The following is a 26,270-nucleotide window of genomic DNA, read 5'->3' as shown; positions in this document are numbered from 1 at the left end:
ATGGACCAGCAGAAGGTCAACTGTGTGTCCCCCACCGCAGAACACACCAACTTCTGGTACACCTTATACAGCTCATCACGACGTATATGCCGTTGGTGAGAATGAAATAGCGACCTCAGATGCTTCCTTTGCCTATTATGCAATTCAGCATACCTCATTCAGTCCTTGGAACATACCATCAGTTACCACCAATTTACCGCTAGTTCATCCACCGCCGAACCTAACAGACCGCGTCAGGGACAGTCGAACAGAGTGTCGAAGGAAGGAAGATACAAACCCTACTGAGCCTTCAGCAACAGTTGTCGAAAATCCATGTTCGATTCCCATGACATCCGCAATGGAAATTGAACAAAGATCGCGAGACAGCGATAACCAAACTGTCAACTATCCAATCTCAATTTCAGATCACTACACAGGACACAGGCACGTAGAGTATGACTCGGAAGAAGACAATTACTCAAGCACGTCTTCCGAAGTAGATCTTCAAAATATCGGACATGTTCCAGTATCTCACCGACCGCCTAGCGTATCTGAAGATGGCAAACATCATTATCATCACAAGTTCAAGAAACAGCATACATCGGCGACGTATTCCGCTGAAGGCACTCAACTTTTAGCTGACTTTCCTCAAGATCATACGTCGCTCAGCCAGGAAACCAGGGTGTCACTTGATCGTCAGCATGATATGCGTGACCGTGCAAGTCCACAATCTGGAGAACAGCAGCATAAATGTAAGTTTTGCGATAAATCATTTTCTACTCAATCCCGTCTAACCTCTCACGAATGTGTACAGCCAGAAAAGAAAACTTTCAAATGTAAAGTGTGTGATAAAACCTTCAGTACGCGATCTCATCTTGTTAGTCATGGACGAATTCACTCAGGAGAGAAACCGTTTACGTGTAAGTACTGCGCTAAATCATTCAGTCAGAAATCAAGCTGTACTGTTCATGAACGCATCCACACCGGGAAGAAGCCGTTTAGGTGTGATCATTGTGACCAAGGGTTTTGCGACAGTCGCAACCTTAGACGTCATAAACGCACACACACTGAAGAGAAGCAATTCAAGTGTACCGAATGTAAAAAGGCATTTAGACGTTCATCACATCTCGCCGATCATCAACGTACCCATACCGGGGAGAAGCCATTCAAGTGTAAAGTATGTGGAAAGTCTTTCTGTTGGAAAACCAATCTAGCAGCACATGAAAGAATCCATCTCTGATAGAAACTGATCAAGGATTGTCACAAGTCTTTTAATTAAAAAACCACTTAGAAGACCATGCAAACGCTAACACAACAGTCTTCATTTTAAGATAATGGAAGATATTTAATATACATGTAGGTCTGTTTTGAAATGCAAGTAACCCAATCTGAATTCCACGCAAAATTCACTTCTTACACGCTGACTTCTACATTTGTGGCATCACAAACATTATCATTATCACGGTTGCACAGGTCACAATTTCTAACCATGTTACTCGATGCACTTCTTACGCGTATTTCCATATGCAATGTTCTTAAAAAAACTCAGTTTCGCTGAACATGCGGCTCATTTTTGATAAAATCAGTATTTTTTCGTGCATTTCTATTCTTTTGCACGCATGTCAGGTATAGATCCTTTCCCTAGAATGAGACGCTGTGCTTTTTTGAACCTCGCACCTGTTGCTGAATATGTGTTGTAATTTTTTCCTGTATGTACCTTCAGTCCCCTTGGCATCTTATTATAGTCCTTTTCCAGTCCCTATCAAAACTCTTAAAATGTTGAACTCGGATGGTCAGCCAATAAAGTTATGATGAAGACAGGAAAAGGACCAAATGTTACGAGTTATAACAAACTGTCCACCAACGTACTTCCTCCGTTAACAAAAACTTCGTGATGGATTTTGATGGATATGAAAACGCTTAGAACAGGTCAAGAACAGTTTGTATCGACTGCAAATTACTGGACGAAGGTGATTCAGCCTATGTACAGCGTTTTTACAAGAGAAACTGTTGGCGGAATGAGCAGAGCGTTCGGTTTGCGTCGCTTTCGCTCGATTCATTTTTGACCTGCGTCGCTGTCGTCATCTGCTGCACGCGAGTCGTCATCTGCTGTACGCGAGTCGTCATCTCTCTCGAGTCGTTGTCCAGCTCGTTTCCGCCTTGCCTCGGCTTCTTTGATCACACTCTGCTTGATGTCGCCGTCGTTCAAGTAAGTTTGCTTTCAAGCCGCGTGATCCGCCGCGATGGCGATTACTCGTTTCCACCAGGGAGTTGTGAAAAATATTTTACGACTCCCTGGTTTCATCTTCGCTCTCAAGAACTCCGCGAAACGAGGAGTAAAGGCACAGCTAACCTGATTCCATTTTCTCTAATGGATACCAGCACTGAACGGCAGCGGCTAGCAAGTCCAGTCGACTTCCTTGGCTTTAGCCACGAGACTCGCATCTAACTGCAGACTTCTGAAAGAATGCATGGTCATCAGCATTCGAATTTGGGCTTTGCGCAGGTTGAACAAGAACTTCAGTTCAGATTTATTTTCATTGAGCCGTGCGATCGGAGCAGCTCCTTGTTCACTCGCTCATTGTGAGGGCTCACTGCTCCGTTTTATCGCTCTCTATCACTCTCCAACGTACTCCGTGCTAAAGTGGTAGAGAGGCCAAGCAGCGTAATATCCCCTCGGAGAAGTGGCATTTCAGTTTCGCTCGACATGACTGTCATCACCTATGTTTCCACAGTGCAACCATCGATTCCGCTCGGCTTGTTGTGAAAGGTCGCTTTCCTTGCATCGTACCTCTGTCATGGCATGCCAGGGAAGGCCAAGAAAGTGATTGTGACTCATTTCACGGCAGTTTGTGCCCAAATCAGACCCTCAAAATTCCATCACGAAGTTTTTGTTAACGGAGGAAGTAACCAGATCTTATACAGTCAGCGAGTGCCACAAAATGGCACAAAATGGAGCTTTCCGAACCTGAGCCTTCCAAGTTGGAAGTTTGTTGGTTTGCGCCTTGGAAATGTGTTTGAACTAGGTGTCAGGTAGCCGAATGTCTCAGTAGGTCTTGTCAGTTTTGTGCAATTTTGACGCACCCGCTGACAGTATAAGCTCTGGTTACGTTGGTGGACAGTTTGTCCTAACTCGCAATATTTTGTCCTTTTCCTTTCTCCATCTTAAAGAGTTCTAAATAAATAACTCAATAAATAACTCAATAATCATTTGCTTGAGGGAAAAATGACTTACTGGCAGGACTCGAAACTGTGACAATCGCGTATGCCCAGCAAGCACTCTACCACTTGTGATCATCCAAGCGGCGACCGTTCAACGTTTTCCTCACACTTATAATCTCTCGCGTCCTATGAATCCACACAAGCTGGTGGTATTCTAGGAACGTTCATGACGTTTAGTGTTTTAATTGCAGCATTTTTTACTCTATCCCGTCTTACATCTCATGAACGACAACACCCAGAAGAAGAACCGTTGAAGTGTGAAGTGTGCGATAAAACCTTCACCAGACGATATCTCCTGGTCTCTCACGGAAGAATTCACTCATGAGAGAAACCCTTAAGAGAGCATGTCTGAGAATACCAAAGTATGTGTGCAAGTGGATCTCTCCGATTTCGCTCAAAATTTGCAGGTAGGTTGCCTTTGGGGTGTGGATCGACTGTGCAAAGCCCTTGAAAAAGTTTCTGAAGGGAACCTTGAAATTTGCATACCCCTCAAAAATGGCCGAAATATCACATTATTTATGGGTCTAGAAACGAGTCACGCCACAGCGTATACGAACAAGCTATGAACAAAACTCCATCAAGCCAACATTGCCTCACCTTAGAAGAGTTCCTGGAGCAGTACCGCTTAGCCACGCCAGCATCCCAGAAGACGAGGTCCATCACCCCCTGACGCCACAAATGATCGTCTTGAAAATAGCCAATTTACAAGCGCTGGCAAAACAGCCAGCTACGTCCTCAATTGGCCAGAACTATACACCGGCAGATAGTAGAACACCTCTTCTAGCGCTGAGGACATGTCCCCCATCTTCCTTTTGGGGTTTTCTTGAAATAAACTTTTTTGAATTTTTCCACTCGACCATGCTGAAATACGGCCAAAGTCATACCTGCGCAGGAAAGCTCGCCCCGTCGCGACGTCTCCTCAGCAATTTCTACTCCAACACTACTCCCAAGGCCGCAGAACAAAGTGTAGTTTTGACTCTGACAAGGAAAAGCAGCGGTGATCACTTGTCACTCCAAACGACAAGCTTCTCCTTGCGCCACCAATAATTTTTTGTGCGACTGTTGATGCAAAAGTGACTGAAGGCCTGAGCGCAGTTTTTGAATTTTATTGCAAGATGCACGGTGAAATCACGTGCCTTGTGACGCAAGAATGCCAAGTCGCGTGGCCCACGGCTCACGAGATTTCAGAGTCACCTTCGTCAAGTGCGCTTGTTACTCGCCTTGAAGTTGAACGCCCGTTGGTCTGGAAGTGATCCCACTTGTGTTGTTACTGCGCTCAAGAACACCCTGGGAGTGTTGTAGGCCAACGAACCGGGACTTTCCCTGACCATGTAGGTCGAAGACCAGTGAAATGATGATGAAATCACATTCTTTATGACGTAAGAAATCTCTCATGCAGTTCACGCGACAAGTGCGTGCAGTCAGTGCTACTCGCGTGCCAGTCAACACAGGGACCGAGCTAGCCGCTTTTGTCGAGCATCGACATGAAAACAAGGGACTTTTACTGTTGGACTATGTTCGGGATTGCAGGAGGTAAGTGTGAAAGACGAATAACTCTCCATGCTGTACGGGGCATATTTCAACGGCTTGCTGCCATTGCAACACTCCTAGGACAGTTTGTTGGGGTACTCAGCAGTTCAAGCAGGAAATGAAGCTCATCTTACCTCTGCCATCATGGTCTGTTCCGAGTAGCGTTCCAGGCACTTTCACGATCGTTGGCCGCGTATCGTGATGCAGGAAGCGTCATCCTACGTCACAGAGCACGCGATCTCACCGTGCATCTTGCAATAAAATTCAAAAACTGCGCTCAGGCCTTCAGTCACTTTTGCATCCAGTCGCACAAAAAATTATTGGTGGCGCAAGGAGAAGCTTGTCGTTTGGAGTGACAAGTGATCACCGCTGCTTTTCCTTGTCAGAGTCAACACTATACTTTGTTCTGCGGCCTTGGGAGTAGTGTTGGAGTAGAAATTGCTGAGGAGACGTCGCGGAGGGGCGAGCTTTCCTGCGCAGGTATGACTTTGGCCGTATTTCAGCATGGTCGAGTGGAAAAATTCAAAAACGTTTATTTCAAGAAAACCCCAAAAGGAAGATGGGAGACATGTCCTCGGCGCTAGAAGAGGTGTTCTACTATCTGCCGGTGTATAGTTCTGGCCAATTGAGGACGTAGCTGGCTGTTTTGCCAGCGCTTGTAAATTGGCTATTTTCAAGACGATCATTTGTGGCGTCAGGGGGTGATGGACCTCGTCTTCTGGGATGCTGGCGTGGCTAAGCGGTACTGCTCCAGGAACTCTTCTAAGGTGAGGCAATGTTGGCTTGATGGAGTTTTGTTCATAGCTTGTTCGTATACGCTGTGGCGTGACTCGTTTCTAGACCCATAAATAATGTGATATTTCGGCCATTTTTGAGGGGTATGCAAATTTCAAGGTTCCCTTCAGAAACTTTTTCAAGGGCTTTGCACAGTCGATCCACACCCCAAAGGCAACCTACCTGCAAATTTTGAGCGAAATCGGAGAGATCCACTTGCACACATACTTTGGTATTCTCAGACATGCTCTCTTAACGTGCAAGTACTGCCCTAGATCATTCAGGGTGAAGTCCAGACTTGCTATTCATGAACGTATCCATAACGAGGAGAAGCCATTTAAGTGTGATCATTGTGATCAAGGCTTTTCCGACAGTTCCAACCTTAGAGGGCATAAACGTATACATACTGGGGAGGAGCCATTCAAGTGTAAATTATGTGGCACGGCTTTCAGGGATTCTTCATCCCTCGCAAAACACCAATGGAGAGAAACCATTCAAGTGTGAATTGTGTGACAAGGCATTCAGGCGTACTTCTTCCCTCACAGATCATCAAGGCACCCATACTCGAGAGAAACCATTCCAGTGAACATTTTATGGCAGGACTTTCTGTCAGAAATCCAATCTAACAGTGCACAGAAGAATGCATACCTGAGAGAAACTGATTAGTGATTGTGACAAGTCTCTCAATCGACAAAATGAACACTTGTAAGATCATTCAAACACTAACACCATTAAACAATACGCTTCTTTTCAAGATAATGGAAAATGTTCAATATAGAATCCTTTTGAAATGCAACTACTGTATCCCAATCTGAACTCCATGCAAAGGTCACTGCTTACTTGCTGACTTCTACATTTGTAGCATAACAAACATTATCATTGTCATTGTTTTAGAGCTGATATGTTGTACAGTTTCCAACCATGTTATTCAATGCACCTCTGACACGTATTTCCATATCTACCATTCCTAAAAGTAGCTCAGTTGCGCTGAACATGCGGCTCTTTTTTGATAAAGTCAGTACCTTTTCGCGCATCTAAATTCTTCTGTATACATACCTGGTATGGTTCGTTTCCCTTGAAGAGACGCTGTGCTGTTTAGAAATTCGCACATGATGCTAAATATGTAATGTGCTTTGTTCCTGCATGTACATTCGGTTCCATTTATATCATTATAGTCACTGTTGAAACTCATAAAATCTTCTAACAAAATCATATCTCAATGTTCATTTGCTTGTGGGAATGTGCAAACAAAAGAAAGTGACACTCACTACCAAGAATCAAAAATTATGACAATTGATTTTGCCCAGCGATGCTCTACCACTAAGCACTCTACCATAGTGGTCGTCCAAGCAGCGACCGTTCAACATTTCCCCTTACTTTCTGCGAATCCACGAAGCTGGTGGGAAGCAAGGAACGTACATGACGTTTAATGTCATAATTTTGGTGTTGTACACAGGGTGAAACGCAAGATGTTCAGTTTCCCTAAATCATTCTTTATAATGATTATAGCTCCACCGAAATTTTCAAAAGTTATAACGTGACGAGGTAGCAAGAACACCCTATAAGCGCATAAAACTGCGTATTTTTTTTTACGTGAAACTATGAATCTCGAGAACAGAATACTGCATGATAGAGGTGGCTGAAGTTACAACTGTGGAGGTGAAACTACAGCATCTCCGCCGACATGAGGACTCGTTTTGTACAATAGATGATAGAACACAAGTATACCTTGCACTACCTATATCTTATCACAATAGTCGTTATAAATTAAGCATCTATTCATATATGGAAACGAGTTAAGAGTAACTCTCCACCACTGTAACTAGATACTAGATACAGTCAGAAAGTGCAACAACTAGGCACAACACTGACAGAGTAATGAGATATTTTTCTTTGGTCTTTCCATAACCTTGAACCTTCCAAGTTGGAAGGCTGTCGGTTAGCGCTACAGAGATGTGTTGAAACTAGGTGTCAACTCGTTTCCATATGTCCTTTTCCGTTCTACTTCTGTTATTGGCTCAATACCCGAGTTTCATCTATTCATATCTGAACCTTTTTTCTAGGAGTCTCACAACTTACAGCACCTATTGTCTGGTGTTGTAGAGTCAGCATGAAGATAATTTCACAGCTTGAGTGATCACAAATCAATCATTAGTGTGAAGTTAAATATGGAATTAGAGACAGTGTGTGTGTCGTTTTGTGTATGTTTGTGGGGTGAGTGTTTGTGTGTGTGTGTGATTATGTATGTGTGTGTGTGTTTTTGCGCGTGAGCTCATGATGTGAAATGATCATAATGTAAGGGCTTAGAAATAGTTATCAACTTAAAGACGTGACAAATTAGCACAGTGTTCGTGTACTTATTCGGGAAACACAGCTGCTACTGATTACAATACTTACCTCCTAGGACGAGTTGTTCCTGGTCTTTAGATTATTGGTATTTAAGTCAGATACTTTGGTACTTTGATACTTTGGTATGTGAATTGCGCTTTGAAGGATTGCTGAAGTAAGTGAATCATGGACGATCGGGACTGGATTTCGATGGGTAGTGTTGACTCTGATGGACTCTCACCACTTCCGCCTTTAGTGATATGGATCAGCAGAAGGTCAACTGCGTGTCCTCCACCTTTAAATGTACCATATGATGGTACGACCGATACAGCTCTTGACCACGCATGCACCGTTGGTGGGAATCAAGTAGCGAACTCAGAAGTCTCCTTTGCCTATGATGCACTTCAGGAGACATCATTTAGCACTTGCAATATACCACCAGTTACCCCCAGTTTTCTGCGAGATCTTTCACCGCTGGATATAATAGACCACTTCAGAAACCCTAGACAGGAGTGCCAGATGAAAAAAAGACACAAATCCTGAGATTTCAGCAGCAGCCGTCGACAATCTATGCCCGAAACCCTTGATATCGTTTGTGGACATGGAACAAAGATGGCAAGTCAGCTGTAACCAAACTGTGAACTAGCCAATCTCAGTTTCAGATCACTACGCAGGCCACGGGAAGATTGCGTTTGACTCGGAAGGACCCAATTAATCAATCACGCCTTCCGACGTGGACCTTCACAATACCGGACATGTTGCAGTATCTCCTCTGGCGCCTAGCGTATCTGAGGATGCCGAACACCATGATCGTCAAACGCTATAGAAACAGCATACCTCGCAGTCGTGTTCTGATGAGGACAGTCAACTTCTAGCTGACTTTCCTCAAGATCATTCTTCGCTCAGCATGGAAACCGGGGTGTCACGTGATCGACAGCATGATATGTGTGATCGAGCACACTCACAATCTGGAGAAGAGCCAAATAATGTAAGCATTGCGGTAAATCATTTTCTACCAATCTTGTCTAACATCTCATGCAAGGCACATCTAGAAGTGAAGTTTTTCAATTGTAAACTGTGGGATTAACCTTTCAGTACGCGACATAATATTACACGTCATGGACGAGATCACTCAGGAGAGAAACCCTTTCCGTGCACGTACTGCGCTAACTCATCCCAGTAACAAATCTAACCTTACTGCTCATGAACGTATCCATAACGGGGAGAAACCGTTTAAGTGTGATCATTTTGACCAAAGTTTTAACGACAGTTCCAACCTTAGACGTCTTAAACGTACACATAATGGAGGGGAGCCATTCAAGTGTAAACGATGTGACAAATCATACAGATAATCAGGACATCTCATAGATCACCAACGCGCCCACACTGGAGAGAGACCTTACAAGTGTAAAGAATGTGGCAAGGCATTCCTGCGAATGTGGCATTTCATAGTTTAGCACCGCATCCATACTGGAGAGAAGCTATGTTCGTGTAGGGAGTGTGGAAAATCTTTCACCACAAAATCCAGCCTGACTGTTCATGAACGAATCCATTCCTGTTGAAAACTGGACAAGTGGCAGCGACGCGTCTTTCAATGCAAAACAAAACACTTGGAAGACTACACGAATACCAACACACTAACACAGACACTGCTTATTATCACGATGATGGAAAATGCTATTATTACAGGTCCGTTTTGATCCGCAAATAGCGTCATTGCAGTTTACAGCTATAACTGATATCCATGCAAACAATATCACTTATATGCTAATGTCAACATTTGGAACATCCAAAACATTATCATTATTACCGTATTCCAGTTGAAAACCACTGTTGCAATCCTTGTTTTCTATTCCATTTCTACACAGCAGGAACATGTTTCCATATTTACCATGCATTAAAAACTAAATTGCGCTGAACGTTCCTATAATTATTATGGTTCATTTTTGATAATTCAGTCTTGTTTTATGTCGACTACCCTACTTCCTTTCGCTGGAAGAGGCGCTGTGCTGTTTTCAAGTTCGAACACGAAGCTAAAATGTTTTTTCTTTATTTACTATTATTGCTATGTGTAATAATTATTGCATCAGATCAGTTGTCTGATCATTGCCTAGCGGCATACAACTCAGAGTTACGACCAACCTGACCGTCCTCCGCTGACAAGACCCAGTTCCTGGTCCTTCGGCGCCCACGCCAACCTGTGCCGCATCTACCAATCCCCCTGGTTTGTAAGGGCAAGCCCCTCACCCCTGCAGCCACCGTGAAGTATCTCGGACTACTCATCGACGAGCATCTCATCTTCCGGCCGCAAGTCGAGAAGGTCTTCGGTGCGGTGTTCGGCAAGATTGCCGCCTTCAAACATGGCCGAACAAAACTAACACCTGAAGCGAAGAGGACGTTCTTTTTATCCATTGTGCAATTGACTCTCGACTATGCCAGTAGCGCTTATCTCCACGGTCAGCCACATAGCAATGAAGAAGGTTTTTGGGTTTGACCATAATTGTGATGTCTACAGAAATTTTTCTCCGCAAATATCATCTCTATTCTTTTGAACAGCGCATAAATCTTAAACTCTATGCTTTCGTGTACCGCTGCTTGACCCAACATCTTGCTAGTCCCCTTCTCCAATCATTGTTCCAGATTAGGGCTGCTGTGCCTGGACACCAGGCTCGCACGCGCGGCCAGACACAGCGCGCATTAGTTCTTCCGCCTGTTTCTGCGCAATATGGCAGGCGTTTTATTTATTTCCTTGCGGCAGACAGATGGAATGCTCTTCCCACTGCCTGCCGTCAGGCCCGGACTCTTACTCTGTATGTAAATATGGTAAAATTTAACCTAGGGTTCCCAGTAAAAAGGCAACGCCTGTTGGGACTCCCCTAGTAAAATAATAAAATCTACTACTACTACTACTCCGCTGAGTCAGCTATGTCATAATCATTATAATAATAAATAATGGAAATAAAATTTAGATCTATTGCTATCAGGTTCGGCCTCATTTCCTCTGTGCTGCGCTGACGAGTCAACAAAGGACGAAACAATTCTGTCCGCAGATTGAGTATAACAAATAATAATAAAAAAAAAATTTAAAAAATTTCACGGTTCGCGTGAGACTCGGCTGGAAGCCGGGTTTTCCGCATCCGTAGGAACGCCACCACCCTTCAAGGATCAAGGCGCAGATGCAGCTCCTAAAGCGGTGGGAGGTGAGTAGATCAGCTCACCAGCAAGTGGTCAAAGACCGAAAATCCCATTCACTGCATCCATGTTTTCCTCGTGCCAGGCCACGAGTTCCCAATTAACTGTGGGTCGCAGCACGGCTGGAAAAAATCCTTCCGCTTCCAAGCAGGACTTGAACCTGGTACCCTCTGTTTCTCAATCATGGTATTAGACCATCCCACTATGCCTGCCTGCCTAAATAATAATAATAATAATAATAATTTGAAAGTAGGACGGAGGCAGAAAATATTACAAAAAATGTATTATCTACGCATGCATCTACGCAAGAGTCACCACCAGCCAATTAGGACATGTGTCACAGTATTGAACGTTTTCGTTCCCTTCTTGTCAAAATACTACAGGGAATGATGGAAATAAGCTAAAAGACTACAACTATAAGGAAAAGAAGTTCAGAAATATATCACTCCAATTATGTGTAGAAGTGACACGAAAAAAAATATAATGAATCAAGAAAACAGCATGCAAATCCAATAAGGGACAAAAACGTAGTGACAAGAAAAAGAGAGAAATATCAAGAGATCTATTTCGCACCTTCACGACGAACAGTGCCAAACAACTGCAAAGACAACACATTCTCCTTCTGAACACAAAGCTCAGGGTCTAACTTACGTATGTACAAAGCTTCCAACACGGCAAGATGTAACAAAGACCTACCACGCGACAAAACAGAGAATACATCATCGGAATACCACTCACGACAACTAGCACTGCCCGACAGGTGACACTTGATTGCCGAGGTACCGTTTCCCTGACCCGACGACTTGGCCGTTGTCACCTCCGATATTGCCGCTTGCGAATCTCTCCCATTACGCCCTGCGTCCCTGCAATTCCGATTGCCTCGGTCGAGATCAGTGTGCTGCCCCACGTCCAGTCTGTCCTGCTTCCGTGGTCTACCTCGTTTCTTCACATTAACCGTTGTTGTCACTTCCAGTATTGGTTCTTTTGATTCGTCATCAATTCGTCTCCTCAATTGACTTCTGGTGACTCGTCCGGGGCTCGATTGTCCAGATGTCAGTTTCGGTGGTTTCCGTATAGGTCTCTTCTTCTTGTTGACTGTTGTTTGGGCTGGCTCCAGCCCTCCGCCCGACGAAAAGGAGGAGGCGTCGGCAAGCGTATCCACAGCGGACTTGGACAAGTCCACCTCAGACATGGACTGCACTGGACACTTCGGTGGACGACCACGCCGAGGTCGAGAACCACGGGCAGCTACAGGGACAAGATTCAACGGTACATGTTGACGAATCCGTGCGCCCAGGTGCTGAAAGGTTCTACCTACGTACCGATTTTCACAATTTCGGCACTGAAAGAAATAGATTAAATTACTTTTGCTTAGGGTAGGTAGAACGTCCTTCTTCACGCTGAACGCACGGGTCGTCCCAAAGATGACATACAATTTGACACACGGATAAGAGGAACAAACAATATTCCGCACCTCCTTCTCGACGCGCGAAGAACCGGCACCAACCCATGGCAAACGTAGTACCACAGGGCATCTCTCTGGTCCAAAAGTAATCGTCCATTTGGCCATCAATGTACTGTCGTTTTGTTGATGATGTGTATTGTCACGACGACGACAAGGAAACCTGTGATAGGTTTATGGAAACTCTCAACTCCTTACATCCAGCATTAAAATTCACATCAGATGGTGAAAACAATGGTACACTTTCTTTCCTGGATGTTAGTATTTCTCGTAACATGGATACGCACAACATGGACACGACCATTTATAGAAAGCCCACTTTCACAGGCTTGTATATCCCATGGTCAAGTTTTACTCCAACTAAGTCCAAAACACACCTCGTCAAGGCCCTTGTCTACCGTGCACATAGGATATGTTCCCCTCATCTGCTGGACGAGGAACTAGAACGACTCTTAACCATAATGACAAAGAATGGCTATCCAAAGACACTTTTAATGAAACTCATCAACCAGAAACCGACCTTGGAAAAGACGATTACTTTTGGACCAGAGAGATGCCCTGTGGTACTACGTTTGCCATGGGTTGGTGCCGGTTCTTCGCGCGTCGAGAAGGAGGTGCGGAATATTGTTTGTTCCTCTTATCCGTGTGTCAAATTGTATGTCATCTTTGGGACGACCCGTGCGTTCAGCGTGAAGAAGGACGTTCTACCTACCCTAAGCAAAAGTAATTTAATCTATTTATTTCAGTGCCGAAATTGTGAAAATCGGTACGTAGGTAGAACCTTTCAGCACCTGGGCGCACGGATTCGTCAACATGACCGTTGAATCTTGTCCCTGTAGCTGCACGTGGTTCTCGACCTCGGCGTGGTCGTCCACCGAAGTGTCCAGTGCAGTCCATGTCTGAGGTGGACTTGTCCAAGTCCGCTGTGGATACGCTTGCCGACGCCTCCTCCTTTTCGTCGGGCGGAGGGCTGGAGCCAGCCCAAACAACAGTCAACAAGAAGAAGAGACCTATACGGAAACCACCGAAACTGACATCTGGACAATCGAGCCCCGGACGAGTCACCAGAAGTCAATTGAGGAGACGAATTGATGACGAATCAAAAGAACCAATACTGGAAGTGACAACAACGGTTAATGTGAAGAAACGAGGTAGACCACGGAAGTAGGACAGACTGGACGTGGGGCAGCACACTGATCTCGACCGAGGCAATCGGAATTGCAGGGACGCAGGGCGTAATGGGAGAGATTCGCAAGCGGCAATATCGGAGGTGACAACGGCCAAGTCGTCGGGTCAGGGAAACGGTACCTCGGCAATCAAGTGTCACCTGTCGGGCAGTGCTAGTTGTCGTGAGTGGTATTCCGATGATGTATTCTCTGTTTTGTCGCGTGGTAGGTCTTTGTTACATCTTGCCGTGTTGGAAGCTTTGTACATACGTAAGTTAGACCCTGAGCTTTGTGTTCAGAAGGAGAATGTGTTGTCTTTGCAGTTGTTTGGCACTGTTCGTCGTGAAGGTGCGAAATAGATCTCTTGATATTTCTCTCTTTTTCTTGTCACTACGTTTTTGTCACTTATTGGATTTGCATGCTGTTTTCTTGATTCATTATATTTTTTTTTCGTGTCACTTCTACACATAATTGGAGTGATATATTTCTGAACTTCTTTTCCTTATAGTTGTAGTCTTTTAGCTTATTTCCATCATTCCCTGTAGTATTTTGACAAGAAGGGAACGAAAACGTTCAATACTGTGACACATGTCCTAACTGGCTGGTGGTGACTCTTGCGTAGATGCATGCGTAGATAATACATTTTTTGTAATAATAATAATAATAATAATACCACAGCACGCGTACAAAGGCCAAAGAACAATGCATGGGAATACACTGAAATTAAGCCAAGTCCGCTTCTGTCTCCTGTCAACCAAAACTCATCCATAAACAATGTCTGATCTCCATTTCGACTTGTATATAGTATCGTTTTAGTTCTTCTCAAATCTCGTCATTTCTTCTAAGTTCTAGCATCTCACTTTTCATTTGAAATCACATTGAAAGGAGTTATGAAGCAACTATCCACGACTGTAAAAAAACAGTAAGTAGTCAGAACGGACGATAACAGGTGACAAACCTTACATCTTACCGAGAAATTCAACGGCCTGAGACGGAGCTCTCTCACACGAGTATCGTGCCACATTCCGCCCGAAGGTTGTGCAAAGCAAAATAATTTCATAATTATACCATTCTGTCCACCTCCAATGCGCCAACCAACAGCCTTCCAGCTTGGAAGGGTATGTGATTGTGATTTCGTGATTTCTTCTATTGTAATTATGCTTATTAACTCAGTATTCGGTATTCCGTACTCAGTATACCGGTATAACTGGTTCCGAATCACAGATGGCTCCCAGACAAGATGCTCTGTTGCCCTCCCCTAGGCTAAAATGTCCTCCCTTGTACACTCTCCACTCTTTGTTGCCTACACTGCTTGGCTTGCACTGCCCGCTACTACGCGCAATGCCAGTACCATGGATGCATTTAAATCTACTCACTAGTTTCACCATCACCTGTCCCTCCCATGCTTCTCCGTCTTGATCATTACTTTTCCTCTTTTCTTCTTTTAATCTCCTTGGTTGGTTAAAACCCACATCTTCCATACTGGCTGATTTTTTTTCATGCCCTGATAATGTACGAAGTAGTGGTTGCGACTTCGGCGATGACTTGTAAGAAAGGGTTTGCTCCCCACACCGGAGCTCGCGCTATTCTGCCGACTTTGGCAGTCATGAGTCAGTCAAGTGTCAAGTAAAGTCGGCAGAATAGCGCGAACTCCAGTGTGGGGAGCAAACCCTTTCTTACAAAATAATGTATCTCGTTTTACTGATTTACGACCCTCTATCGCACTTCGCACTATGCACGTGTTCACAGTACATTTACACTCACTTCTCACTAAATACCTAACAAGAAACTTTGCGAGGTTGCACTATCCCTAGTCTGGTGTTGAAGTGGGCCACTGCAGTGCATGTCTAATCTGGTGTGATCCCAAAGCAGGTGTGAATGTGAAGAGGATAATTAAATTTTAGAGTGGGAGAGCCTGTTGTCCGTTTGTGGGTGGGTGTGTTTGTGAGGGAGAGAGAGAGAGAGAGAGAGAGAGAGAGAGATAGATAGAGAGAGAGAGAGAGAGAGAGAAAGAGAGAGAGAGATAGAGAGAGAGAGAGAGAGAGAGAGAGAGAGAGAGAGAGAGAGAGAGAGAGAAGAGAGAGAGAGAGAGAGAGAGAGAGAGAGGGAGAGAACATTTGCGCGTATATCTGAGTGGATGTGCGCGTGACTGTCAAAGAGTATAGTGCGGAATGAAGAGTTCTGGAAATAGACGTGGACTGTTGTGATGTGACGTGCGAGTAAGTGCAGTGTTCGCATACTTATTTGGTAAAAGCCAGATGAAACTCATTACACTTATATTGTGCGCAAGTAACGAGAGTTTGATTTGGTACTTGAATATTTGATCTTGTCCGGTACTTTGCCGTGTTAGGAACGAGAAGAAGTAAGGTTGGACGGATTGTGTACGTACTTCAGTAAGTGAATGATGGCTGATTTAAACTGGACATCTGAGGGGAGTGTAGTTTGTGACACATTCTCACCATTGCCACCTTTAGTGATATGGACCAATTAAAAGTCAGTTGGATGTCCTCCGCCGCCGAATACAACATCTTATTCTGCGCCTTGTACAGCTCTTCACCAAGCATACGCCGTTGGTGGGAATCAAGTAGCGACCTCAGAAGCCCCGTTTGGCTGTTATACACTTCAGCATACCTCATTCAGCCCTTGGAATACACCATCAGTTACAGCCGAATTACAGTCAGATTATGCACGGCTGGACATAAAAGACCAGTGCAGGGACTCTCGACCAGTGTGCCAGAGGAACGAAGATACACACACTATTGAAATGTCAACAACACCTGTCCAAATATCATGCTGGAATCCCATGATATTGGTAGTGGACATTGATCAAAGATCGCAAGACAGCGGTAACCAAACTGTGAATTGTCCAGTTTCAGTTTCAGGTCACTACGCAGGACTCGGGCACGTAACGAATATCTCGGAAAAAGGCAACTACCCAATCACGTCTGTCGAAGTGGACCATCACAGTATCGGCCATGTTCCAGTATCTCCTCTAGCGCCGAGGGTATCTGAAGATGCCAAACATCAAGATCGTCAAAAGCTCAACTATCAGCATACCTCGGAGTCGTGTTCTGAGAAAGATAGTCAACTTTTACCTGACCATCCTCAAGATCATACGTCACTCATCAATGAAATCGGGGTGTCACTTGATCGCCAGAATGATATTCGTTATCGTGCACATTCACTATCTGGAAAAGAGCCTCATAAATGTAAGCATTGCGATAAGTCATTTTCTGCTCAATCCTCTCTAACATCTCATGACCGTACATGTCCAGAAGAGAACCATTTCAAGTGTAAGGTGTGTGATAAACCTTTCACTATGCGATATAGTCTGGTCTGTCATGGTCGAGTTCACTCAGGAGAGAAACCCTTTCAGTGCACGTACTGCTATCTCATAAATGTAAGCATTGCTAGAAGTCATTCTCTGCTCAATCCCGTCTAACATCTCATGAACTTACATGTCCAGACGAGAAAGGTCTCAAGTGTAAGGTGTGTGATAACACCTTCAGTGAGCGATATAGTCTGGTCTGTCATGGTCGAGTTCACTCAGGAGAGAAACCCTTTCCGTGCACGTACTGCGCTAAATCATTCAGTGAGAAATCCACCTGTACTGTTCATGAACGCATCCATACAGGGAAGAGGCCGTTTAAATGTGATCAGTGTGACCAAGGTTTCCCAAAAGTTCTGGCCTTAGAGTTCATATTCGTACACATACTGGAGAGAAACCTTTCAAGTGTAAACGATGTGACAAGTCATACAGGCAATCCTCGCATCTCATTAACCATCAACGCATCCACACTGGAGAGAAACCATTTTCTTGTGGGGAATGTGGAAAGTCTTTCACAAAGAAATTCAACCTAACACGTCATGAACGAATCCATCCTTGATAGAAACTGATCAATGCCATCGCTCGTGAAAAGTCTTTCAATGTGAAAAATGCACGGGAAGACTATGTAAATAAAAACATCATAAAACATAAGGCTTGTTTCCAAGATGATGGAAAATGCTAATTATAGGTCCGTTTTGAAACGCATGAAACCTAATTGTCCCTTTATACCCGAATCTGATATCCATGCCACAGTCATTCACTGCTTACATGCTAGCTGCAACATAATTAAGTATCATACAAACGTTATCATTATCATTGTATTCCAGTTCCTACTCAGAAGGAACTTTTCCATATCTACCATTCATTAGAAACTCAATTTGGCTGAACGTTCCTGTACGGTTCATTTTTGATAAATCAGTCCTGTTTGATGTCGGATATCCTACTTCTGGAGCATGGTTCCAGGGTACGGATCTTTTCGCCGGAATAGGCGCTGTGGTACTCTCAAATTCGCACACGAAGCTAAAATGTGATGTATCCTTCGTCCCATGAGTTATATTGTATAGTAACACTTTAGTACTCAGAGTTTGAGCTAGTAAACTCGATCGAAAGACGTGTGCCCACAATTTCCATGTTACAATTCACGTTTTAGTCTTTATCAATACTCATCAAATCTTCAGAAATCTGATAGTATCGCATTGTTCATTTGTTTGATGTGTAAAGGGTGTTGAGCTACTAAAGGGTCCATACTCCCAAGACACTACGGACAAGGAGTACGGGTATGTGGGAAGACATTTTACTAGAGAGAGACGAAGAGGCGCGGACGAAGACGAACCGGAAACGACTACATTCTGAACGAGAGAGAGAGAGATCAAAAAATCGATTCAGGGCGAATGTTAGATAATGGACCTGGATAGCTATGGCAAATATATTCGCGCAACTATCTACCCAGGCCAAAAGAACAAAAGGTGGAAAAAGGAGATATGGGGAAAGCCTAACACACGCCCAACGCACGGATATCAAAAAAAGTTTTATACTAATATCCTATACCCTTATCCCGCGTGTGTGTGTTCTGAATGTGTGTGTGCATATATCTATAGGTGTGTGTATATGCGTGTGTGCGTGTGTTTGTGCATGTGCGAGTTAGGGTGTTGTGGGTGGGTGGGTGTCTGTGTGTGCGTGCACCCGTGTGCAAGTTAGGGTGTTGTGGGTGGGTGTATGTGTGTGTGCTAGTGTTAGTGTGTGCGTGTATGTGTGTATGTGTGTGAGTGTTACCATGCGTGTGCGTGTTAGTACGTGTGTGTGTGTGTGTGTGTGTGTGTGTGTATGTGTGTGTGTGTGTGTGTGTGTGTGTGTGTGTGTGTGTGTGTGTGTGTGTGTGTGTGTGTGTGTGTGTGTGTGTGTGTGTGTGTGTGTGTGAGTGTGTTGTGTGAGATTAAAGGGGAAGTATACCCTAAAATCAAATTTTCACCAGTTGTAGTCTTCTGGGTGCTGAGTCGAATGGTCTTGGTCCGAAGAAACTGCGACGCTCCCTTCCTACTTGAATCCCAATCGAACCCGCGCACTTCCACCGAAACTGGGTGACTGCGCCCTACTAGATGGGGATTTGTATGCAAAATGTCACTAAAAGCGCCATTTCGTTCTTATAAAAGCACGGATGACCGCGATTGGCCCATATGTTGTAGTCTTTTGGACGCTAAGTCGACTGGTTTTGGTCCGAAAAGGCTGCGATGCAGCGTTCCTCCTTTATTTCCAATCGAACATGGTTGAAGAAGCGGTCACGTGCTCCTGCGTACACCAGTCACCTGGTCACCGTGCCTGCAGGGTACAACTTACTAGCCTGTTTGACCTTTCTTGGGTGCAGTCCTGTCACTCGAGTTGAACTCGAGTTGAACCTTGGTTCAAGCAGTGAGGTGAGGATAAATATGGAAATAGAGATAGTGGGTGTGCGAGGGGGGGGGGGTGTGGTGTGAATGTGGGTGTGTGGTTATTTGTGTAAGTGTGTATGTATATGTGTGTTCCCGTCTCTCAGCTCAATATGTAAAAAGACCAAAATGTGTCAGATAAAAATGCAAGCGACTAGAATTAGATGTCAACTTCAAAACGTGACAAATATTATAGGGTTTCCAGGTACTTATTCGGGGAACACAGCTTCCAATGTTTACAATATTTACCAACTAGGACGAGTTGTTCCTGCTCTTTGGATTATTAGTATTGAAGTCGGATACTTTGACCTGCATGGCATTAGAATTGCGCTTGGAAGTTTTGTTGAAGTAAGTGAATCATGGATGATCTTGACTGGACTTCGGACGGGAGTGTCGACTCTGATACACTCCCACTACTTCCACCCTTAGTGATATGGACCATCAGAAGGTCAACTATGTATCCTCCATGGCCGAACATACCAGCTTCTGGTACACCTTATACAGCTCATCAACACGTATACGCCGTTGGTGGGAATGAAGTAGTGACATCAGAAGCCTCCTTTGCCTATAATGCAATTCAGCATACATCATTCACTCCTCGGAACGTAGCATCAGTTACCACCAATTTACCGCCAGATCATCCACCGTTGGACCTAGCAGACATTCAACCTCGACTAGAGTGCCAAATGAAGGAAGATACAAACCCTACTGAGCTTTCAGCAACAGTTGTCGAAAATCTATGCTCTGATCCCATGGCATCGGCAACGGACATTAACCAAAGATCACAAGACAGCGGTAACCAAACTGTGAACTATCCAATCTCAATTTCCGATCACCACAAAAGACAAGGGCACGTAGATTACGACTCGGAAGAAGACAATTGCTCAAGCACATCTTCCGAAAAGGATCTTCAAAAAATCGGACATGTTCCAGTATCTCACCTAGCGCCTGAGGATGGCAAACATCATGATCATCAGAACCAGCATACGTCCGCGACGTATTCCGATGAAGACTCTCAACTTCTAGCTGACTTTCCTCATGACCCTACGTCGCTCAGCAAAGAAACCGTTGCGTCACGTGGTCGCCAGCATGATATGTTTTATCGTGCAGATTCACTATCTGGAGAAGGGCCTCATAAATGTAAGCATTGCGGTACATCATTTTCTATTCTATTCCGTTTAACATCTCATGAATGTGTACATCCAGGAAAGAAACCTTTCAAATGTAAAGTGTGTGATACCACCTTCAGTATGCGATATAATCTTGTCCGTCATGGACGAGTTCACTCAGGAGAGAAATCCTTTCCATGCATATACTGCGCTAAATCATTCAGTGAGAAATCCAGCTGTACTATTCATGAACGCATCCATACCGGGAAGAAACCATTTAAGTGTGATCATTGTGACCGAGGTTTTAACAAAGCTTCCGACCTTAGAGTTCATGAACGTACACATACTGGAGAGAAGGCTTACAAGTGTAAACGATGTGGCAAGTCATACAGGCAATTCGCACATCTCACTAGCCACAACGCATCCACACTGGAGAGAGACTTTACAAGTGTATTGAATGTGGCGAGGCATTCGCGTGAATGTTCACTCTCACAGCTCACCACCGCGTCCATACTGGAGAGAAACCATTTTCGTGTAAGGAATGTGGAAAGTCATTCACTAAAAAATCCAACCTAACAGTTCACGAACGAATCCATCCCTGAAGGAAACTGATCAAGTACCAGCGACGCGTCTTTCAATGCAAAAAAATACCAACAAAAAATATAGAAAATGCTATGTATTCCAGTTGATATCCACCGTTGCATTCCTTGTTTTCTATTTCAGTTCCTCCTGTGTAGGAACTGAAATAGAAAACAAGGAATGCAACCTTTCAATATTTAATGTGGGCTTTGCGCAGCAAAGCCTAGTTAGCCCATGCACACGCATGCTGGTGGTGGACTGCTGCGAGTGCGTGTCATGTGACCACCTCGTGATTAAGCCGTGTGCGCCGTGTATGGCCTGGCAAAATTTTATGGACAATCGTGGATCCGGCGTCTAATTATTTGGAGACGTGTTTTGCGGAGCTGTCTTTGTGCGAAGGAGCATTCTTTGCAGTTGCAGTGTCTGTGTCAAGTCAAAGTTTTTTCCCTCCCTCCCACCCCTTTTGAAGGGGCACTTTGTTTCTCCGGTTGGGGGGGGGGGCAAACGGGCCTCCTATTATGTCTGTATGTTGTGACGCCTGATGCCAGGCAGTCGTGTGAGCCCTCGGTGGGCGATTGGCTGGCCTCGGTGGCCGTTTGTGTGCCCTCGGCGGGCAAGATGATATCGGCCCACGGTGGGCAGTTTGCTTGCCTCGGTGGCAATTTGCGCACCCTCAATGGGTTGTCTGCTGGTTTAGCCCTCGACGGGTGGTTTGCTGGCCGCGGCGGCCATTTGAGCGCCCTCGGTGGGCAGTATACTAGTTTACCCCTCGGCGGGCGGTTTGCTGGCCTCGGCGGCCATGTGTGCGCCCTCGGTGGGCAGTATGCTAGTTTAGCCCTCGGCGGGCGGTTTGCTGGCCTCGGCGGCCATTTGCGCGCCCTCGGTGGGCAGTATGCTAGTTTAGCCCGCGGCGGGCCGTGGTGGCCATTTGGGCGCCCTTGGCGGGCGGATGCTAGTTTCAGGCATGCATCTTTACTCAATCAATTATTATCAAAGAGCATATTCTTGAATATTTGAATTGTCCAAAAGAAATCATGGCAACCCCCAACCCAATGTGTCTATTGTATGTTTGTGCACGCCATAGTGAGCGGTACGTTGTGCGGGTGTCTGCGTGTCAGAGCATGGGTACACCAGTGGCGTGTGCGTGCATGTGTGCGCTTGTGTCTGGCTGCATGAGTGCACGAGTGCCCAAGCTGGGCGTGCGGGTACACTTGGAGGTGCTTGCATGTTGACGGGTGCATGCATTAAAAACTAAATTGCGCTGAACGTTTGTGTATGGTTCATTTTTGATAAATCAGTCCTCTTTTATGTCGACTATCCTACTTCTTTTCGCTGGAAGAGGCGCTAGACTGTTTTGAATTTCGAACACGAAGCCAAAATGTGATGTCTAAATTTACCTTTGGTGTATGTGCAATAATTATTGTGTACTTCTCGTAAAGTTTTACTCCTTGTCCAAAGTCGTCAAAGCGTCATTTTACGAAGGTTTTATGGAGATGCAACGAACAAATTCTAAAGAAGGAGTTACCGGACAAAGAAATTACTATGACGGAAATGTAATGTGAAGAACCATAAAAAGAGCGATGGAAAATAATAATGATGAATCGATCTAGAGAATAGCAGAAAACTGGGTCTTGAGTTTTTGAGTACTTATTGATAATGATGTTGAAGAATAGCTTGAGATTTGCGGTTTTTCTTTTCCTGCCACTCTAAAAGCTTCTACTCTTGTAGGCTGATAAATATGGTGGTATGGTGGTAATATGGTTATATGGTGGTAATAATATTATGGTGGAATGGTGGTTAGATGGTGGGATGGTGGTAATATGGTGGTATGGTGGTAATATGGTGGTAATTATGGGGGTATGGTGGTAATATGGTGGTAAAGACAAACCAGGCAATACGGTCTTCAACTTCGTTTTACTCTTTTAAGTGTACAGTAAAACAGTACTATTTTTACCTAGCGTCGACGTACCTCGATTTACTGATTTATGAAACACTATCCCGATTCGCACTATGCACACAGCCACAGTACATTCAGTTCTCAATTCATATCTAACATGAAAGTTACACACTAGTCAGAACCACAGATGGCTTGATCAGTCACAACTTAAAGTCTCATGCCATCTCAGGCACTTATCAGGTGATACACAATCAAGTTAAATATTTTTTTGATTGTCCGAAGTTGCACTACCCAAAAATCTGGTGTTGAAGTGTCATACTGAAGTGCATGGCTAATCCGGTGTCATCCTAAAGCAATTGTGAAGGTGAAGGGGAAATTTTAGAGAGGGGCCCTGTGGTGTATGTGTGTGTGTGTGAGAGAGAAAGACAGTTCATATAATTATCTCTTTGCATGTGCGCGTGACTATCAAATAGTATAGTGCGGAATGTAGAGTTCTGGAAATAGACGTGGACTGATAATGTGACAAGTTAGCACAGAGTTCGCATACTTATTCGGTAAAAACTGGATGAAACAGTTAACTCACTACACAGCTATTGTCAGCGAGTATAGGGATAGTTCGTTTTGGAATTTGGATATTTCATATTGTTGGATACTTTTCCGTGTTAGGAAGGAGATCAAATACTTTTGCACGATTTTTTTTAATTACTTCAGTAAGTAAACCATGGCTGATTGTAACTGGACATCCGAGGGGAGTTACGCCTCTGGGAAACTCTCACCATTGCCACCTTTAGTGATATGGACCAGCAGAAGGTCAGTTGTGTGTCCTCCACCGCAGACGACACCATCCTATGGTACACCTTATCCAGCTCCTCACCGCGCACACTCCTTTAGTGGGAATCAAGTAGCGACCTCGGAAGCCTCTTCTGCCTATTGTACACTTCAGCATACCTCCTTCAGTCCTTGGAACGTACCATCAGTTGCCTCCAATTTACCGCTAGTTCATCCACCGCCGGACCTAACAGACCACGCAAGGGACCATCGACTAGAGTGCCGAAGGAAGCAAGATACAAATCCTGCTGAGCTTTCAGCAACAGCTGTCGAAAATCCATGTGCGTTTCCCATGACATCGGCAATGGAAATTGAACAAAGATCGCGAGAAAGCGATAATCAAACTGTGAACTATCCAATCTCAGTTTCAGATCACTACACAGTACACGGGCACGTAGAGTATGACTCGGAAGTACACAATTACTCAAGCACGTCTTCCGAAGTAGATCTTCAAAATATCGGACATGTTCCAGTATCTCACCGACCGTCTAGCTTATCTGAGGATGGCAAACATTATGATCATCAAAAGCTCAAGAAACAGCATACATCGGTGACGTATTCCGCTGAAGACACTCAACTTCTAGCTGACTTTGCTCAAGATCATACGTCGCTCAGCCAGGAAACCGGGGTCACACTTGATCGCCAGCATGATATGCGTGATCGTGCACATTCACAGACTGGAGAACAGCCGCATAAATGTAGGTATTGCAAAAAATCATTTTCTACTCAATCGAGTCTAACATCTCATGAATGTGTACAGCCAGAAAAGAAAACTTTCAAATGTAAATTGTGTGATAAAACCTTCAGTACGCGATACAATCTTGTTAGTCATGGACGAGTTCACTCAGGAGAGAAACCCTTTAGGTGTCATTACTGCGCTAAATCATTCAGTGAGAAATCAAGCTGTACTGTTCATGAACGCATCCACACCGGGAAGAAGCCGTTTAAGTGTGATCATTGTGACCAAAGTTTTTCCTACAGTTCCAGTCTTAGACGTCATAAACGCACACATACTGGAGAGAAGCCATTCAAGTGTAACGAATGTAAAAAGGCATTTATACAATCGTCACATCTCGCAGATCATCAACGCATCCATACCGGAGAGAAACCATTCAATTGTAAAGTATGTGGAAAGACTTTCTCCCGGAAATCCAGTTTATCAAGACATGAAAGTATCCATCCCAGAGATTAACTGATCAAGGATTGTCAAAAGTCTCTTAATTAAAAAATACTTAGAAGACCATGCAAACACTAACACAACAGTTTTCTTTTCAAGATAATGGAAGATATTAATTATAAATGCAGGTCCGTTTTGAAATGCAAGTAGCTCAATCTGAACTGCAAAATTCACTTCTTATACGCTGACTTCTACATTAATTTTGTGGCAACACAAACATTATCATTATCACTGTTTCACAGGGTTCAATTTTAAACCATGTTACTCAATTCACTTCTTACACATATTTCCACATGCAATGTTCTTAAAAAAAACTCAGTTTCGCTGAACACGCTGCTCGTTTTTGATAAAATCAGTACTTTTTGCATCTCTATTCTTTTGCACACATGCATGGTATGGATCCTTTCCCTAGAAGAGACGCTGTGCTGTTTTGAAGCTCGCACATGTTGCTAAATATGTGTTGTACTTTTTATCCTGTATGTACCTTCAGTCCACTTGGCATCGTGTTATAGTCCTTTTCTAGTCCCTAGCAAAACTCTTAAAATGTTGAACTCCAACGGCGAGCCAATATAGTTATGATGAAGAAGGGAAAGTACCAAATGTTACGAGTTATGAAAAACTGTCCACCAACGTAACCAGATCTTATACATTTAGCGAGTGCGACAAAATGGCACAAAATGTAGCTTTCAGAACCTGAACCTTCCAGGTTGGAAGTTTGTTCATTTGCGCCTTGGAGAAGTGTTTGACCTAGGTGTCAGGTCGCCGAATGTCTCAGTACGCCTTGTCAGTTTTGTGCAATTTTGTCGCACCCACTGACTGTATAAGCTCTGGTTACGTTGGTGCACAGTTTGTCGTAACTCGCAAGATTTTGTCCTTTTCCTTTCTCCATCTTAAAATGTTCTAAAAAAATAACTCAATAATCATTTGCTTGAGGGAAAAATGACTTACTGGCAGGATTCGAACCTGTGACAATCGCGTATGCCCAGCAAGCACTCTACCACTTGTGATCATCCAAGCGGCGACCGTTCACCGTTTTCCTCACACTTATAATCTCTCGCGTCCTGTGAATTCACACAAGCTGGTGGCATTCTAGGAACGTACATGACGTTTAGTGTTTTAATTGCAGTTTTTGAGCTACTGCAAAATGGTTTTCAGGTGCCTGGTGTCATTCGTTATCCTTTAGCTCCACCAAAATTGAGGAGGTATGAATAGCCCCTATCAGTGTGTCGAACTGTGCAAGGTGCAATAGATTATGTAACATATTCGCAGCACTTCC

General features: G+C 44.3%; 1 protein-coding gene across 1 annotated transcript; it reads left to right on the top strand.

Moving 5' to 3' along the window:
- The first annotated feature begins 337 nt into the window (after window positions 1–337).
- LOC135826759 (zinc finger protein 184-like) lies at window positions 338–25,550 on the top strand. Its single transcript, XM_065339364.1, is given in 8 exon segments — window positions 338–731; window positions 16,470–16,657; window positions 17,068–17,326; window positions 17,329–17,528; window positions 18,203–18,258; window positions 21,641–21,982; window positions 22,177–22,297; window positions 23,708–25,550. Coding segments are annotated over 8 exon segments (2,862 nt in total). The 3' UTR covers window positions 25,010–25,550.
- The last annotated feature ends 720 nt before the right edge of the window (window positions 25,551–26,270 follow it).

Source organism: Sycon ciliatum, chromosome 10 (assembly GCF_964019385.1).
Source record: "Sycon ciliatum chromosome 10, ocSycCili1.1, whole genome shotgun sequence".
NCBI classification, from domain to species: Eukaryota; Metazoa; Porifera; class Calcarea; order Leucosolenida; family Sycettidae; genus Sycon; species Sycon ciliatum.
Note: the sequence above shows the minus strand (reverse complement) of the source record. Positions and strands in the feature narration are given on the sequence as shown.